Source organism: Perkinsus marinus (assembly GCF_000006405.1).
Source record: "Perkinsus marinus ATCC 50983 genomic scaffold scf_1104296960350, whole genome shotgun sequence".
Classification (NCBI taxonomy): Eukaryota; Perkinsozoa; order Perkinsida; family Perkinsidae; genus Perkinsus; species Perkinsus marinus.
In genome coordinates, this window is record NW_003206190.1 from 164,232 (window position 1) to 178,362 (window position 14,131).

The 14,131-nt window shown below is 50.1% G+C and overlaps 5 protein-coding genes across 5 annotated transcripts; 2 read left to right on the plus strand and 3 right to left on the minus strand.

Moving 5' to 3' along the window:
• Nucleotides 1–1,182: 1,182 nt before the first annotated feature.
• Pmar_PMAR013272 (hypothetical protein) lies at nucleotides 1,183–2,070 on the minus strand (the record flags this gene model as incomplete). Its single annotated transcript, XM_002772883.1, has 1 exon — nucleotides 1,183–2,070. The coding sequence occupies one exon, from the start codon at nucleotides 2,068–2,070 to the stop codon at nucleotides 1,183–1,185; it is 888 nt and encodes a 295-aa protein (XP_002772929.1).
• Nucleotides 2,071–2,312: 242 nt separating this feature from the next.
• On the minus strand, nucleotides 2,313–3,086 carry Pmar_PMAR013273 (Leukocyte surface antigen CD53, putative; the record flags this gene model as incomplete). The annotated part of the gene is made up of 1 exon (XM_002772884.1): nucleotides 2,313–3,086. The coding sequence occupies one exon, from the start codon at nucleotides 3,084–3,086 to the stop codon at nucleotides 2,313–2,315; it is 774 nt and encodes a 257-aa protein (XP_002772930.1).
• Nucleotides 3,087–3,849: 763 nt separating this feature from the next.
• Nucleotides 3,850–5,175, minus strand: Pmar_PMAR013274 (conserved hypothetical protein; the record flags this gene model as incomplete). The annotated part of the gene is made up of 8 exons (XM_002772885.1): nucleotides 3,850–3,939; nucleotides 3,986–4,140; nucleotides 4,191–4,298; nucleotides 4,343–4,457; nucleotides 4,501–4,559; nucleotides 4,606–4,816; nucleotides 4,962–5,052; nucleotides 5,099–5,175. The coding sequence occupies 8 exons, from the start codon at nucleotides 5,173–5,175 to the stop codon at nucleotides 3,850–3,852; spliced, it is 906 nt and encodes a 301-aa protein (XP_002772931.1).
• Nucleotides 5,176–5,375: 200 nt separating this feature from the next.
• Pmar_PMAR013275 (hypothetical protein) lies at nucleotides 5,376–12,456 on the plus strand (the record flags this gene model as incomplete). The annotated part of the gene is made up of 24 exons (XM_002772886.1): nucleotides 5,376–5,684; nucleotides 5,734–7,777; nucleotides 8,008–8,046; nucleotides 8,093–8,186; nucleotides 8,228–8,339; nucleotides 8,387–8,552; nucleotides 8,768–9,031; nucleotides 9,207–9,293; nucleotides 9,350–9,444; nucleotides 9,498–9,621; nucleotides 9,665–9,740; nucleotides 9,830–9,914; nucleotides 9,959–10,059; nucleotides 10,105–10,201; nucleotides 10,250–10,417; nucleotides 10,481–10,628; nucleotides 10,681–10,886; nucleotides 10,931–11,134; nucleotides 11,181–11,261; nucleotides 11,537–11,779; nucleotides 11,831–11,917; nucleotides 11,966–12,041; nucleotides 12,092–12,188; nucleotides 12,263–12,456. The coding sequence occupies 24 exons, from the start codon at nucleotides 5,376–5,378 to the stop codon at nucleotides 12,396–12,398; spliced, it is 5,139 nt and encodes a 1,712-aa protein (XP_002772932.1). The 3' UTR covers nucleotides 12,399–12,456.
• A 78-nt stretch (nucleotides 12,457–12,534) lies between these two features.
• On the plus strand, nucleotides 12,535–13,944 carry Pmar_PMAR013276 (nucleotide-binding protein, putative; the record flags this gene model as incomplete). The annotated part of the gene is made up of 7 exons (XM_002772887.1): nucleotides 12,535–12,879; nucleotides 12,925–13,179; nucleotides 13,222–13,330; nucleotides 13,373–13,473; nucleotides 13,517–13,672; nucleotides 13,718–13,846; nucleotides 13,888–13,944. 7 exons carry the CDS (start codon nucleotides 12,535–12,537, stop codon nucleotides 13,942–13,944), a joined length of 1,152 nt encoding a protein of 383 aa, XP_002772933.1.
• Nucleotides 13,945–14,131: the final 187 nt, after the last annotated feature.

Consider the following 14,131-nt stretch of genomic DNA (forward strand, 5'->3'; position numbering starts at 1 on the left):
TTGTGGCGGACAGCGTCAGGTACAGCCTATGACTTCATTGGTATGAGCTCAGAATACGTCGGTTGAACGGCTGCCGGATCAACTAGACAGTTCGAAACACACCTGGAGCGACGACTCTTGGAGGAATCGGATCCGTTGCTAGCCATATAGGGAACGCAAAGGTAGTCGATGGATCAAACTCGAACTATATTGAATACGGATAAGTCTAGACTAGGGAAATGAAATGATAAGACCAATAGTCTAGTTCACTTGACAACAATGACTGCCATGCACGCATGCTCACGTTCCTAACTGGAACAAGGTGACGCGCTTGTCTACGAATAGACAGTCAGGGAAAATCAGGAGCCCTCATCATCGACTCCTACAACAGACAGTCCCTTGAACTTCTGGTACGTGGACAGACTGTGGAATCAGCAGTGACGCCGAACTGGCGTCATGATGAGCGCAATATGAAACTCGAAGAATAGCGAGTGACCGCAACTATCCACTAACATCCAGAGGTGTTCCAAGAGTCCCATCTCCAACACCTGAAATGCTCGTCATGATGCTAACCCACGATGCAGCAGCACTGTTTTCCTCTTCAGAACCATCGTGAGCTTCCCAGGTGAGTACCACGTATGTGACGTAGTCGACGATACCGCTCAAGCTCTCAAAGACCTCATTTGCCATCGGCCACATCAGTATCGTACTCGACAGGGCTGTAAGCGAGCTCAGCTGTCAAATCAACGTTGCAATTGACTCCTCGAGAAAATCGGATATAACATTCAGGCATACGATGATGGATACTGACCGGATGAGCGAGCCCACAAAACTTCAATCGATAATATTGTGTTTTCCATTATCGATGGGAGCTAGAGAGGTGACTGGAGAAAAACTATACAGAGATTCTCCTGTTGTAGGAAACAAAAAGAAAACTACACTTTTATATATCATGGCCACTACGACCAAGGCCAATCAACGCATTAATGAGAACAACAATATGAAAAATTAACTACCCAACACCTCGTGATTGTAGAAAGAACTAGGTTAATGAAACTATCTAGCATTCCTTTAGAGCTGTCAAAGAGACAAAGGAACGAACAGACGGGAATCTATCATCTGTAGATTAATTATCAGACATGAGACAACTACAGTTTTACAAAAAAATGATACCCATAGCTGGCAACGTCCACTAAACCCGCGTCATACAGCAATCGCAGGGTTACCAGCATTCACGTGTTGAGGAGTGCCCAGGAAGGCACTCGAATCAGCAGGAGTATTAGCATTGGTTGGAGCGATGATAACAACATCGCGAGACTTACTGTTGTCTTTCCTCTTCAACAACACACAGTTAGCGATGAGTAAAAGCAAGAGAACTCCGGCCACAACCCATAGAGCAATCATAACACCCAGAGTCCAGTCGTTGACATCATCGATGACAGCAGTATTACTAGCACACCAGGCAGTAGCTGCCGATATGCTCAGACCGATACCATCAGCTCCGAGACTAAGAATCCGGCAAGCTTCGAAAGATGGAGCTGACACACGAGGAGCACCATCGTCAATCCAGTCGTTCATCCAGTCCTCGATAGTGCCGTCATCACAACTGACTTCACCACATTCTATTGTTGCCAAACTCGTTATTTCACAACTAACGTCACATTTCTTATCCGTCCACAGATCGCCATAAGCTTGTCGAATGTGCTCGTAAACCTCGTAAGTGTTCGAATCGTTGTCCAAGACGTTGAGTTCAGCAGGGCTCTTGTCCGACAGGTCGTTGGTATAGGAAAGGTAAACCGAAGCAGCAATAGCAGCAGCGACGATGATGGCCAGCATGATGCCGGGTAATACAGCATATAGTGCAAGTAGCCACTTCTGGCCCAACTTAGTGCCAATGCACCCCATGATGCCACCGATGATGAGAACAATACCACCAGCAAGTGTCAGCCAGACCCACCATTCATCGACGAAACCTTCGAAATTAGAAGCCAGCAGATAGATGGAAACCGCGAGGATGCCGGCACCCATGAGGAATATGATAGTGTCCATCATGTAGTGGACGAGCTTCGAAAAGACGGTACAGCAACCCATTAGGAGCTTTGAGTAAACTGATGCATGACGACCAATCGTAATTATTCGTCAACACGAACAAATGCAGCTATGAAACTAGCATGTCTAGTCTAGACTATTTGATAGAGATGTACGCTCGCCTATACAGCACAGCTGATTAGAAGTAGCAAATCCGAGTCAACTCAAGAGAGGAATTCAGAGGACGAATCGCGCGGCTTTGAATGGCAAAGCCGCGAGAGAAACTGTAGTAATTAAGAGTGAGATCATCGTTTCCTCCTACTACTGATAAGAATACAGTTGGCTATTAAAACAATGACAAGAAAAACCGAGATGACCCAGAAAACTATCATGAACCCCAGGGTCCAATCGTTGGCATCACTGATGACTGCTGTATTGCTGGCACACCAACCAGTTGCCGCCGACTCGCTACCTTCAATACCATCAGCGTCGATGGACAGCACGAGACAGCGTCCAAACGACGCGCCCGAAATACCAGACGAGGCTTCCTCAATCCAGTCCTCCATCCAGCCCTCGACAGTGCCGTCATCACAGGTAACTTCACCGCACTCGACAAAGGCAAGACTGTTGACAGTACACGACACATCACAGTTCTGGTCATTCCATAGCGTACCATAAACTTCCCGAATTCCATCATATACCTCGTAGGTGTGCGAGTCGGTATCGAGTGAGTTGAGCTCACTAGCACTTTTATCAGCAAGGCGGTCAGTGTACGAGTAGTTGACCGAGGAACCAATCGCAGCAATGATAAATAAGATGAGCACAAGAGCAGGAATGATACTGTAGACCCACAAAACCCATTTCGTCTTCAGACTAGCACCGACGCAACCGATGATAGCAGCAATCATAAGTAGAGCCCCAGCAAAGACAGCAATCCATACCCACCATTTCTCGACGAAACCCTCGTAGTTAGAGGCTAGTAGATAGATGCTGAAGGCGAGGACGAGAGCACCAACAACGAAGATTGTGAGGTCGAAAAGGTAGTGAACGAACTTCGACACTCCGGTACAAAAGCCCATTATATGTAGTCTCACAAAGTATATCAACCTGATCAAACACAGTAAACTGAACTTCAAAGGAACCTCGAAAAAGGAAGTCGAAAAGAAAACTTTCAACACTACTTGTCTCTTGAAACGAGTCCCAGTATATATCACTCTTTAAACACAGCGAGTGCTTCAGAAATTTGTATCGATTAAGTTGGTTTTTCTATCACACTTCCGACTGAGACACTTTTTACGAGATAAAAAGCTGCAGCTAAACCAGTGAGAAGACCCCTAATCGGTCACTAGACTCACGACCACTAGTTGATAAACGCTCTGATTACCACACAAACATCAGTTAACAAGGAAGAGCAAGAACAAGACACAACACTAACGTCATGTTCGACACTACCACAGCACAGGATATGAAGCACTGCTACGTGCTTCAACGGGAATAGCACAATTCTACCAAGAGTACACAAGATCTCCAGCACGCGCATATGCTCCGTAGTAAACCAACATAAGAGGTTGCTCACTCGAGGCAAATTACGATTTGTGGACAAGAGACGAGACGGTTTCGATATCACATACGATAGTTATAGATTCGCACGACGCCTCACAATGTTGCAAAACCACCAATATCGACCTGACCTGATCTACCCTTCGATACATAAGTTCACCGTATTAGTCATCACATGTCTTATCTATCAATTTACACATGAACCAAACAGTGGGTGAGCAGAAACGTGGATCATCTGAAACGTCTACGGTGAATTAAACCTAAATCTCAACTAGAAAAAGACTAAGCTAGTCTCTGCATATAGTCAATCAAATACTGAGCCAAAGTAAATGAGAACGTGAGCTTTGGACCAACCGATAGCACCTTCGGTATCTAAATGGAATGTTATGGTAGGATACAAGACAAGCTCGAACGTTACGCTTCCTTTGAAGAAAGCGCCAACGCCTTCCTTAGCGGTAATATCAGCGATGATGCGGAATGCTGAGCAACCCGCGTAGTTGCCCGACTGAAGTCTGGTTTTGACCACGTCCAGAGGGCAAGCGACTAGGATGCTGGCTACAGAGCCAGCAGTACCTGAGGGAGCGTGCCTCTTGGACACATGTAAACTCTGATAAGGATCTTACTCGATAACGCAAAGTGAACGAAGCCAGGTTTGCCATTACGAGCATCAGTAAGGCTGTGCTTAACCGCGTAATTAACACCAAAAAGCATGAACGAGCCAGCTATGTTCCCTAAAGATGACCGATGAGATCGACAGACTTGCTCAGGAACCCACTTGCTGCGGTCACCCCTGCGCCGGCATAAAGCGACGAGAGACCTTCACGTTGGCAAACTTGGGCGAAGTTGAGCTTGCGATACTCAGGGTTAGTCTGGTACTTGATCTTCAATACCTGACAAACGGACGTATGAAGACGATACCGAGAAGGGGTTCACGTCTAGAGGGAGAAGGACAACTTCGCCAGCTCCTATCAGAGACCCACTGAGGCCGTTGCCTAAGATAAGTGAAACTAACAACAATGCCAGGAGATTTGCCCTTACACCAAAACTGCTGAGTTGGGCTCCTGTCGGATGGGAAAACGTACTTGTCCAGGCCTTCTTTCACCACAGGTTGGCCACCAAACTTGTAAACTCGTTGAGAGATCTTGTACAGGGCGCCGTAACCGAAACCGGGGAACAGTGCAGCCCATTTGCCGACGAAGCCTCGAACGCCGCCGATCGCAGCCGTGCCGGATTCTCGTTGGAAAACAACCTGAGCAGAAGAACTAATCAAGAAGCAATCGAGATGGTAACGATGAAAGGTAGAACACAGACATCGACCGGACATATTTGGTATCTTCGAGGGAGGGAATCTTTGCGTTTCATCAAGGTCAATCTTGAGACGCTCGAGATCTCACCGTTTGCCAGTTGGTCATGTTCAGAGCCACACTCGAATTCATCAGCCGCTTAGCCAGAGTGTCCACCGGATAAAAGATGCAAAGCTCGGCCCTGAAGGGTCTTGTACAGCACGAGGATACGCAAGTTGAGAACCCACATCCCAGCCACGCCGGCCCCGGTCACTCTGGCGAAGGTCTTGTTGCCTGACTGAGTCTCATAGTGTTGAGGAGCCATAGCCGACGGCTGTGATGTCGAAGACGATAGAGAAAAACTGAAAATTCAACGAATTGGATCACCACAATGTGAAGATGAGCAAATCAACTTGTTAGTGTGCTGCAAAGGGAAAAATGACTGGTGTGGGGCTCGAACCCCCGACCTCCGATCCCGTCACGCGCCACGAAACTTCAGTCTTCAACATCTTCCTGATGCCTCCAATGATCGCTTTCATTGTGGCCGTCCTCCTCTATCCTGTCCTCAGTGTCACCCCTTCCACGGTGACCTGGATAGGCCTCCTCCCTGAAGAGAACGCTACCACTTATGTCAATGCCATGCCTATCGGTAACGGTGCTTTAGCTGCTAATGTAATCGTTGACAATAAGAATGCTTCTAACCCTATCATAGCGCTGCTGATATCGGATCAGAGATCCTGGAATGAGGCGGGGGAGTTCATCAAAGTTGGAAAGGTCACTCTAGAGCTCACCCCCAACCCGTGGGTGACGGCCGACACTACCTCGATTAAGCAGGTGGGGTCAGACTTGACTAATATCTTCAGCGTCGTCACTTGTTCCGCAGGTTCTCAATACCTCTACAGGAAGTGTTATTCTTGAAGTCGGCCCTTCCCCACCGACGAGGGTCGAAGCCTACGTTGATGCCCTCAAGGATGTCTTAGTGGTGAACATCTCCTCCCCAACACCGATTGATGTCTCGGTTGTCGCCGAGCTGCTACGCCCTAAGCCCTTCTCTAGGCAACCCTTGTATCACTGCCGACCCTACAACGTCAGTGCCGACTTCTATCTCAACGACTCTGGAGGAGTCATCGGCTGGGCCCACGCCAACGTTCGCAGCGATTACACCACTAGCATTCTGGAAGCTCTCAACCTCGAGTCCCTCAAAGGGTCTATTACCGATCGTATCGCCAACAGATCTACTGCGGCTACATGGCGCTTTGGAACGTCTATGATTGCGACCCTGTCTGTGGGAGAGCTGAAGACCTCAGAGCCAAGCCGGGACTTCTCCATGGTCATCGGTGTCGCCACCTCCGAGCAAGGTTTGGACCCTGCCGTTGCTGAGTCGAAGAGGCTCATCGCGGAATACAACAGCATGACTGCTATCGAGAAGCACATGCAGTGGTGGGCACAGTTCTGGAACCGTAGCTGGATCGAAGTCACCGGCCCTAGGGCTGGCGAGGTCAACAGTAAAAGTGCCCTCCATCGCTACCTACAGGGTATTCAATCACGAGAGCCGATCCCTATCAAATTCAATGGAATGCTCTTCACGGCTCAGAGGGAGGAAGTGGACTACAACAAGTGGGGAGGGCTCAACTGGTGGCAAAATGCTCGAATGCCCTATTATAACATGTTCGCCAGTGGGGATGCTGACATGGTCGATGCGACCTTCCTGCAGGCCTTCCTCAGTACGTTGAAGTACGCTGAGATGAAGACCAAGGTGTACTACCCGGACATGAGCGGTGACGCTGCATACTGGGACGAGTACAGTCACCCTTTGATCGGCAGTACGCATCCTATGAGCTATGGTTGCGGTCGCGAGGGCAGGGCATGGGGCATGCCAGTTTGGTACTCGGTGGATCCGCCCAATCACTATAATCTTCAGGGAGGTCTTGACCTCAGCTTGCTGGCTTTGGACCATTATTCGTGGACACGAGATGCCACTGTATTGGCTAGAAATCTCCCTATGGTCGACGCGGTGGTGAACTTTTTTGCTCAGTGGAGAACTGGACGTAATGACAACGGTAAGATGATGATCTTCCCTGGGCAAGCTCTCGAGACGTGGGTGTGTCTGGGGTACCAGTACATGCAACCTGGACTCAACTGTACACTCAACGATATGCCCACTGTGGCTGGCTTACACGCTGTACTGGCTCGACTAGAAGCCTTGCCGACCGAGCTCACTACTGCTGAGCAACGACAAAGGTGGGCGGCGCTGAAGGCAGTGGTGCCACCACTACCATTGATTGATGCTGAAGTAGGAGGAGGCAAGAAGTTGGCCCCATGTGAGGCGTGTGGCTTGGGACCAGAAAACTTCGAAAATGCTGAGCTATATGCGGTCCATCCTTATAGGCTGGTCACGGCGAAGGATGTTGGGGAGAATCTTGAGGTTGCCCGTGCTGCTTATAGAGAGAAAAGATTCACCACTGATGATGGATGGAATCAGAATGTGATGGATGCGGCCTTGCTGGGACTGGCAATAGACGCTCAGGAGTTGCTGATCGAAAGAGCTGCTAAGCCCGCACCAGAGGGTTATCGCTTCACAGCGTTTGGACGACAAATGCAAGATTGGCATCCCTCCTTAGACCATTATTCGGTCATGAGGAACGGCCTGATCTACGCCGTATTGCAGCCGCTGGACGATGCGGATGATGGAATGCTGCTCTTTCCGGCGTGGCCTTGTGATTGGGATGTGGACTTGAAGCTATGGGGACCAAGACAGACTCTTGTACAGGCTAAGATGGTCAATGGTGTTGTCACGGAGTTCCATGTGGAGCCTCTGAGCCGTAACGACTCCGTGAGAATACTACAATGTCAAGTACGATCGCAGTCAACTTCTACCCCTTCCCCCACTACTCCTTCTACTACCCCAACAGGAGGATCGGTAACAGGTTGGTCCCTGCAGCTTGCGGCTATCATTATATGTTCTATTTCGTCCTATATATGGAGTTCCACTTGAGCCTGTCAACCTATGAAGGGCGTTCATTCTTATGTTAGTTTTTTGACCGATTCTCGCGAGTCTGTTTCACGGCGATCAGTGATGTAGGTAGTTGTGGGGACCTGGGGGGTATTTTTTGAAAGTTCCATAGTAGTTGTTATCACCACGCTACTGTGCTGGTAGTGATGTCCGCGTCGGTGGGAGCTGAAAATCAAACTAATGGTAATACAAACAGGCTCATGCCGTCCTGTCTTATAGTGTGCTGTAGTTATCCATAGTTTTCTGGGAGCGTTAGCGGAATCGGCGACAGCCTCGATCAAGGGCGAAGACCCGACATCATCAGCTGACCAAGCGATGGCTCTGTAGGAAAAAGGCATGCGTAGTAGTGTGATGTCGCTGCCAGGATGGAGTCGTTGAATAATGCTACGGTGAAGCCTCAGTGGGCTAGCGTGTTATTCCCGGTATTGGTGGATTTATTACAGGGCTTAAGGAAGGAGATGGACGGCCCTAAGAGGGTAGTGGTTCCTCTACGGCCTGTGAGTGTATTTTTACGTCGATGTAGGTGCTGCTCTTGAGGTCCCATCCGGTGTGGGGTGGCGTCATCGACTTCGTATTTAATACAGCGGTGATGAGTGGTACTCCTAATGAGCTGCTCTCGGCTACTGTGGCTCATGGTAGAGCTACGAAGAAAGGAACAGTGAACACCACTAGAGCTGCTCTGGATGCTGGTACTAAGTTTGGAATTCCCAAGGGTGTGGTTATGATAATATGAGGCGTTCTGACTAACGGTGTGAAGTCACATCAGTCAAGCTCAACTGGGTAGAGAAGTTGGCAGGAATAAAACTCGACGTGAATCGGTCGTTTCTGAGGAACGTACTGGGGTGGCAGAGTATTGAAACTCAATGGGTTTATCGCTTCCTCTCTGAACTGTGCTTTTCTTCAGGTGTGGAACTCCTGTTGACATTCTCTGCATCAGCGATCCTCCGAGTTGCACCGCTGAAGATAGTGGCATCAGGAACAGCTGAAGATCCTGCAGCCCGGCTATGGCGACTCTTGGGAGCGAAAGACACCAGTGAATTCGCTGTTGAGACCCGACTGTGGCTCCTACCGCTGATAAGAAGCACTGGAGGCTGCGGTTGTCAGCTATCTGACTGGGTCGAGATGATGTTGCCGGCTGCTGTGTTTGTCAACGGCGTGGCGAAAAGCAGTAAGGGGCCTCTTTTCCATATTGTACGTTCGAAAATCTCCGACGAGTAGCATTGGGAAAACAGCTCGTGTCGCGAATTGATCAGCCGTGAAGGGAAAAATGGAGGGGAAAATTGGTGTATGAATATAATAGGTATTGGTTTTGTGTTGGAGGGTGGAAAGTGTTTGTTGTTCAGATGAGTCCGTGGACCCGACCCGAGCTCGAAAGCTTTTTACTGTAGTTGAGCAGCTCTGGGAGGTCCTGCCTTCGATGATAGATGGATGTGATACTCTTGAATGGTTTTACACTTTTTCTATCAGAACTATCGCCGTGTGCCAGGTGTTGATCTGCCTCAAGCTCTGACAATGCAGAAGAGCCTCCTCGGCAAGACCATGTTGGGAGCAGCAACGACTCGTAATGAGCGGACTCCAGAGGTGCTACTTGGGGCTACGACGCAGCCGGTGCAAGTGCATTCCTTTCTCACCAGGTGCAAGAGTCGGCCTTGAAGGCTATGAGGGTCCTTGGTGAGGAGTCTTCTCGACAATGGCCGTCCGGTCAGAATGTCCCGAAGGAGGTCTCGGCGGTTGGGGATAGATTCATCAACCCATTATGTAAGATATTCATCGCGGTGCGGGATGGGAGGGTGCGGTGTAGGCTCGATGTATATGGCAGAGTCGAGCGTGAAGTTGAGAGATCTCATTGTGGAGGCAGTGACCGCCGTTGCGAAGAGGTGAGATTTAGTTTGATTGGTGTAGTGGATAAGTTGCATGTGTGGCTAGCGGGAGGTCGTTGGATCGATTCTTGCTGTCTGCATTTTAGCTGCTGTTCTCTTCAAGTCCTCCAAACAGTCTTCACCAACGTGACCAAGCAGCTTGTACAGGAGAGTCAGAAGGACTCCACTAACGTACCATTCAGCTGTCCATCATCCCTTAGCATCCTTCCTTGCAGGTAGTGTCAGACCTCAGTGAGCTCTGTCTGGCCCTTCTACCCGCCGTCCCCGCCTCGGGCCGGCAGCTGGTGGTAGGCAAGGTGTTCACTCCTCTCATGAAGTAGGTAGCCTCTTAATATGGTCTTTGCTATTCTCATGGTGTTAGGAACTCCTCAGCTCCGGCGAGGCTCCAAAAGGCTGCTTATCGAGCTATTAGAATTGCCGTTGAAGCCGGGGACTCCTCGGGTGGCGAGTCAGTGCAGGTTGGTGTCGATCGCTGCCACACTCGGAAGCAGTCGTAGGCTCGTCAGGCCCTTCTGGAACTGCTCAATACCGTACCGTCGTCAGCTCAGACCATCAAGCACAGACTGTTGCTGGCAAGGTCGTTATTGCAGTCTGTGAGTGGTGAGGAGGAGAAGCCTGTCATGGCGGCTCTAATCCCAGAGGCTATGGTGGCGACCAGAGACCCCGGAGCTCAGGTAGGGAAACGCAAGAGAGCAAGATTTTGATTGAGAGCTAAAGTTTTAGCGGAGCGATGACAGGTTCGTATTTTGGGATGGACCCTTTTAACGGATGCTTGTCGGCGTTGTGCGGCTTCGGAAGATTCCCTTGTGGCCCTCATCAATATCGTCTGTGCGGGGCTTGCTGGCAGCTCGGTTGACATGGTCTGTGCTTCCGTTGAGACTCTAGGTATCAACAGTCTCTTGTCTCACTTGCAATCTTGCATTTCCTCAACGCACAGGTCTCGTGGTGGAGCAGTGTTGGCCATTGGGTGCTGATGACGTAACTTCGGCTGCTACCGCTAGTAATCCCTTCGCGGCTTCGGCTGTGCCCTCGGAGGCGACGAAGAGAGCGTCTCTGTTGCGGGAGGTGGTCAAGACTGTGCTGTTGGTACGGGCCGACGGTAGAGCTATTGAGAAACCCCTCTTCAAGAGTTTGCTGCTTTTTGTAATATACTGGTCTACCGTGTGGTGACAGCTGAGGGTTTTCAGACTCGGTCGTGTCTCCGCGTGGGTAACGGCCTCAACCGTGAATGCCTAGAGATGTACCATAAGCTGACCTTGAGCGCGGAGGGGAAGAATCAGATGCAGTTGAAGATGGGTATGAGGAGGTTGATGGAGAAGTTGGGTAAAAGAGTCGGATGGGCAGACCTGGCGGCGGCTACACCTGAGGAGCATCGCCCCTTGGTGAAGCATGTAAGGTGCCTTTACTCTCGGGCCGAGTCGGGAAGTCTTTTGATAGGTCCAAAAGCAACTTGAACGTGAGAGGCGTCGGCGCATTATGGAACGCTCAGAGGCTGGGAAGCAGAGGGAGAGGCCAGAGGTGAGTCGTAGTTGCTACTGGACAGGTCCAGGGCGTTGCTCACTGCCCTCTGGGACTAGGGCTGGGGTTGGGGCGCCTTATGAGTTGTTCTTATTCGGTTTCACCAGGATGGTTATGACGGCTTTCTGGCAGAACTTTGAGATTAATAACAGCTCCAAGTTTTATAGTGGCGAACTGGTGTACTAGCTCGTCGTTCGTTAAAAACTGTGATAGAGAGAACAGCAACGTCGCATATCGTTGTTGAATCACATGAATCCACTTGGAATGGTTCTTAGGGTGGATCGACGACATCGGACGAGTCCTCTGGTGAAGACGAGGAGGATGAGCGGCACCGGGTGGCGAAGGGCGCTAAGAGTGGCAAGGGTAATTTCATCATCGATGAGACTGGAGATGAGCCTTTGGATTTGCTGGGACATGGGGGCCAGAAAGGTGTGAGGGAATCTGAGGGAAAACGGAGGAAATCAGTTCTGGGTAGCAGCAAGGTGTTGAAGGAGGAGGACGGAAGGATCGTTGTGGAGGTATACTCCTATCTGTGTTGTATCAAGCATGTTTCGAATCGCAAGTGGCAGGTTCCTGATGAGACAACTGAGGAGGAGAAGCCTTTGGAGAGGGAGGAATTGGGAGCGAAAAAGAAGGGTCTTGGTCGGCTCGCTGAAGTAAGGCCGTCGGTGATGTTGTTGTGGTGGAGAATCGTCAACTTCAAGATACGAGCAGCAAAGAAGGGAGCTCGCCGAGCCAGGCTACAACATGATGTCAAGGGGCTGGACCAGTGTGCTCCTGGTAGGTGGTGTAGTCGAGGGTGCATACCACACCTCTGTGAACTAAACCAGGTTCTAAGACTCGTGGCTCTGGTGATGCTCAAAGGCAGGCTGCCGTCCTCCAGCCCTACGCCTATGTTAGGCTCAATCCCAAGCTTGTGAAGGAGAAGTAAAAAGCGCGCGCCCTAGATGCGGATTAATGCTGTTGGAATTAGTCTCTTCCTTTGGTATGATTATTTACAGGTTCAAGTCGGAGTCTATCCGAAGTATCGATAGAGTGGTGAAGGCCGGCGAAGAGGAGAAAAAGAATGCTCGACTCGTTTCCAAGAAGTCCAAGTTGAGTATTTCCAAAAACAACCGTGGTAAGAGGCGGCGATGAACATTGTCGAAAGCCGCAACGTATATGCCTGTACCAGTATCTCCTACGTTCCTATTGATTTTGAAAGCAGTCGAGTTGGACGCCGGTGGGGGTGGTGGAAAATCTTCCGTGTGCGCAGAGAGTATCTTTTCCCCCCATGTCTGACTCAACATCAAATTTGGATTACCGAGCACTCGTGATTGGCGCTGCGGTTGGAGCAGGAGTTGCTGTGTGGGCCTCCAGCGACTTTATACCCGCTATCCGTGATCGATACGATCTCTATCGCATACGTTGCCGCCAGCAAAAAGCTGCGGAGAGCGCTGGTCAGTCGTCATCAAGTGAAGTCCCTGAGAACGCCCCGGAAAGTTGTCCTGGTGTTGGCAGTGACGATGCTGGCAAGGCTGATGGATGTGCGGGGTGTCCGAATCAGAAGGCATGCGCTAGCGGGGCCGGCAAGGAGGAGGATCCTATGGTTGACGAAGTGGCTTTCAAGCTGAGGAATGTGAGTGACATTTGACTTGTCTTGTATCTTATAGTGTGCGCTTAGGTTAAGAGGAAAATACTAGTGCTTTCTGGGAAGGGCGGTGTGGGGAAGTCCACCGTATCGTCTCAACTTGCATTTACTCTGGCTAACTCTAACAGGGATGTTGGCTTATTGGATGTTGATATCTGCGGCCCTAGCATCCCTCGTATGTTGGGTATCAGTGGTGGTGAAGTACACCAATCGGCAGAGGGGTGGCAACCTGTGTATGTTGATGACAGATTGGCTGTGATGAGCATTGGCTTCATGCTTACTAATAAGGTATGGCTCTCGTCCTCTATGCATTACCATAGTTATGCTTAGGACGATGCTATCGTATGGCGTGGGCCTCGCAAGCATGGGCTTATACGTCAGTTCCTCACTGATGTTACTTGGGGTAACTTGGACGTTTTATTAGTGGACACTCCTCCAGGTGAGCATCCGCTGTTGGTCGTTGTGGTACGTGCGGACTCAGGCACTTCTGATGAGCATCTGTCGATGGTAAACTACTTGAAGGATTGTCAGCCCGATGGAGCTGTTCTGGTCACTACACCGCAGGAAGTCGCTTTACAGGATGTGAGCCCTTCAGCATTATTATCATCGATAACACCCGGTGCAGGTCCGCAAGGAGATCAACTTCTGTCGAGGAGTCGGCCTTCCCATTATCGGTGTTATTGAAAATATGAGCGGCTTTGAGTGTCCCTGCTGCGGAAAGGTCAGCGAAGTTTTCATGCCGAATACGGGCGGAGCGAAGCAAATGTGCAAAGACATGGACGTAAGATATCGACGTAAGATAGCATGCCCATCAGCATTCTATTAGGTCCCCTTCCTTGGCTCAATACCCCTGAATAACGACCTCCAGGCAGCTTGTGAGAAGGGCTTGCCGATCATCGGACTTGGGCCTAACTCTAAGCCTGCTAAAGCTGTCAAGGAGATCTCTGAGAAAATCGTAAGACCCGAGAACTCATTTGCTGATGATGGTTTTGACAGATGCAAAAGGTGGAGGAACGTCCGATCCAAAAGGGAGCTTATGGTTCTGACTTTTAAGCGGGAAGTGAAGTATTGATATGTACATTCCTCTGTTTCTCCCATGCACGATACGGACTTGCGTTGTCTAAGGGCCTGATGACGGTCACTTCTGTAATCAACATCACCTCAAGAGGCTTACAGCCGACTCAGTCCAGCATCAGGGAGGAATAGTGACGGCCCATGGCGGCCTACAATCCGGGCCGTC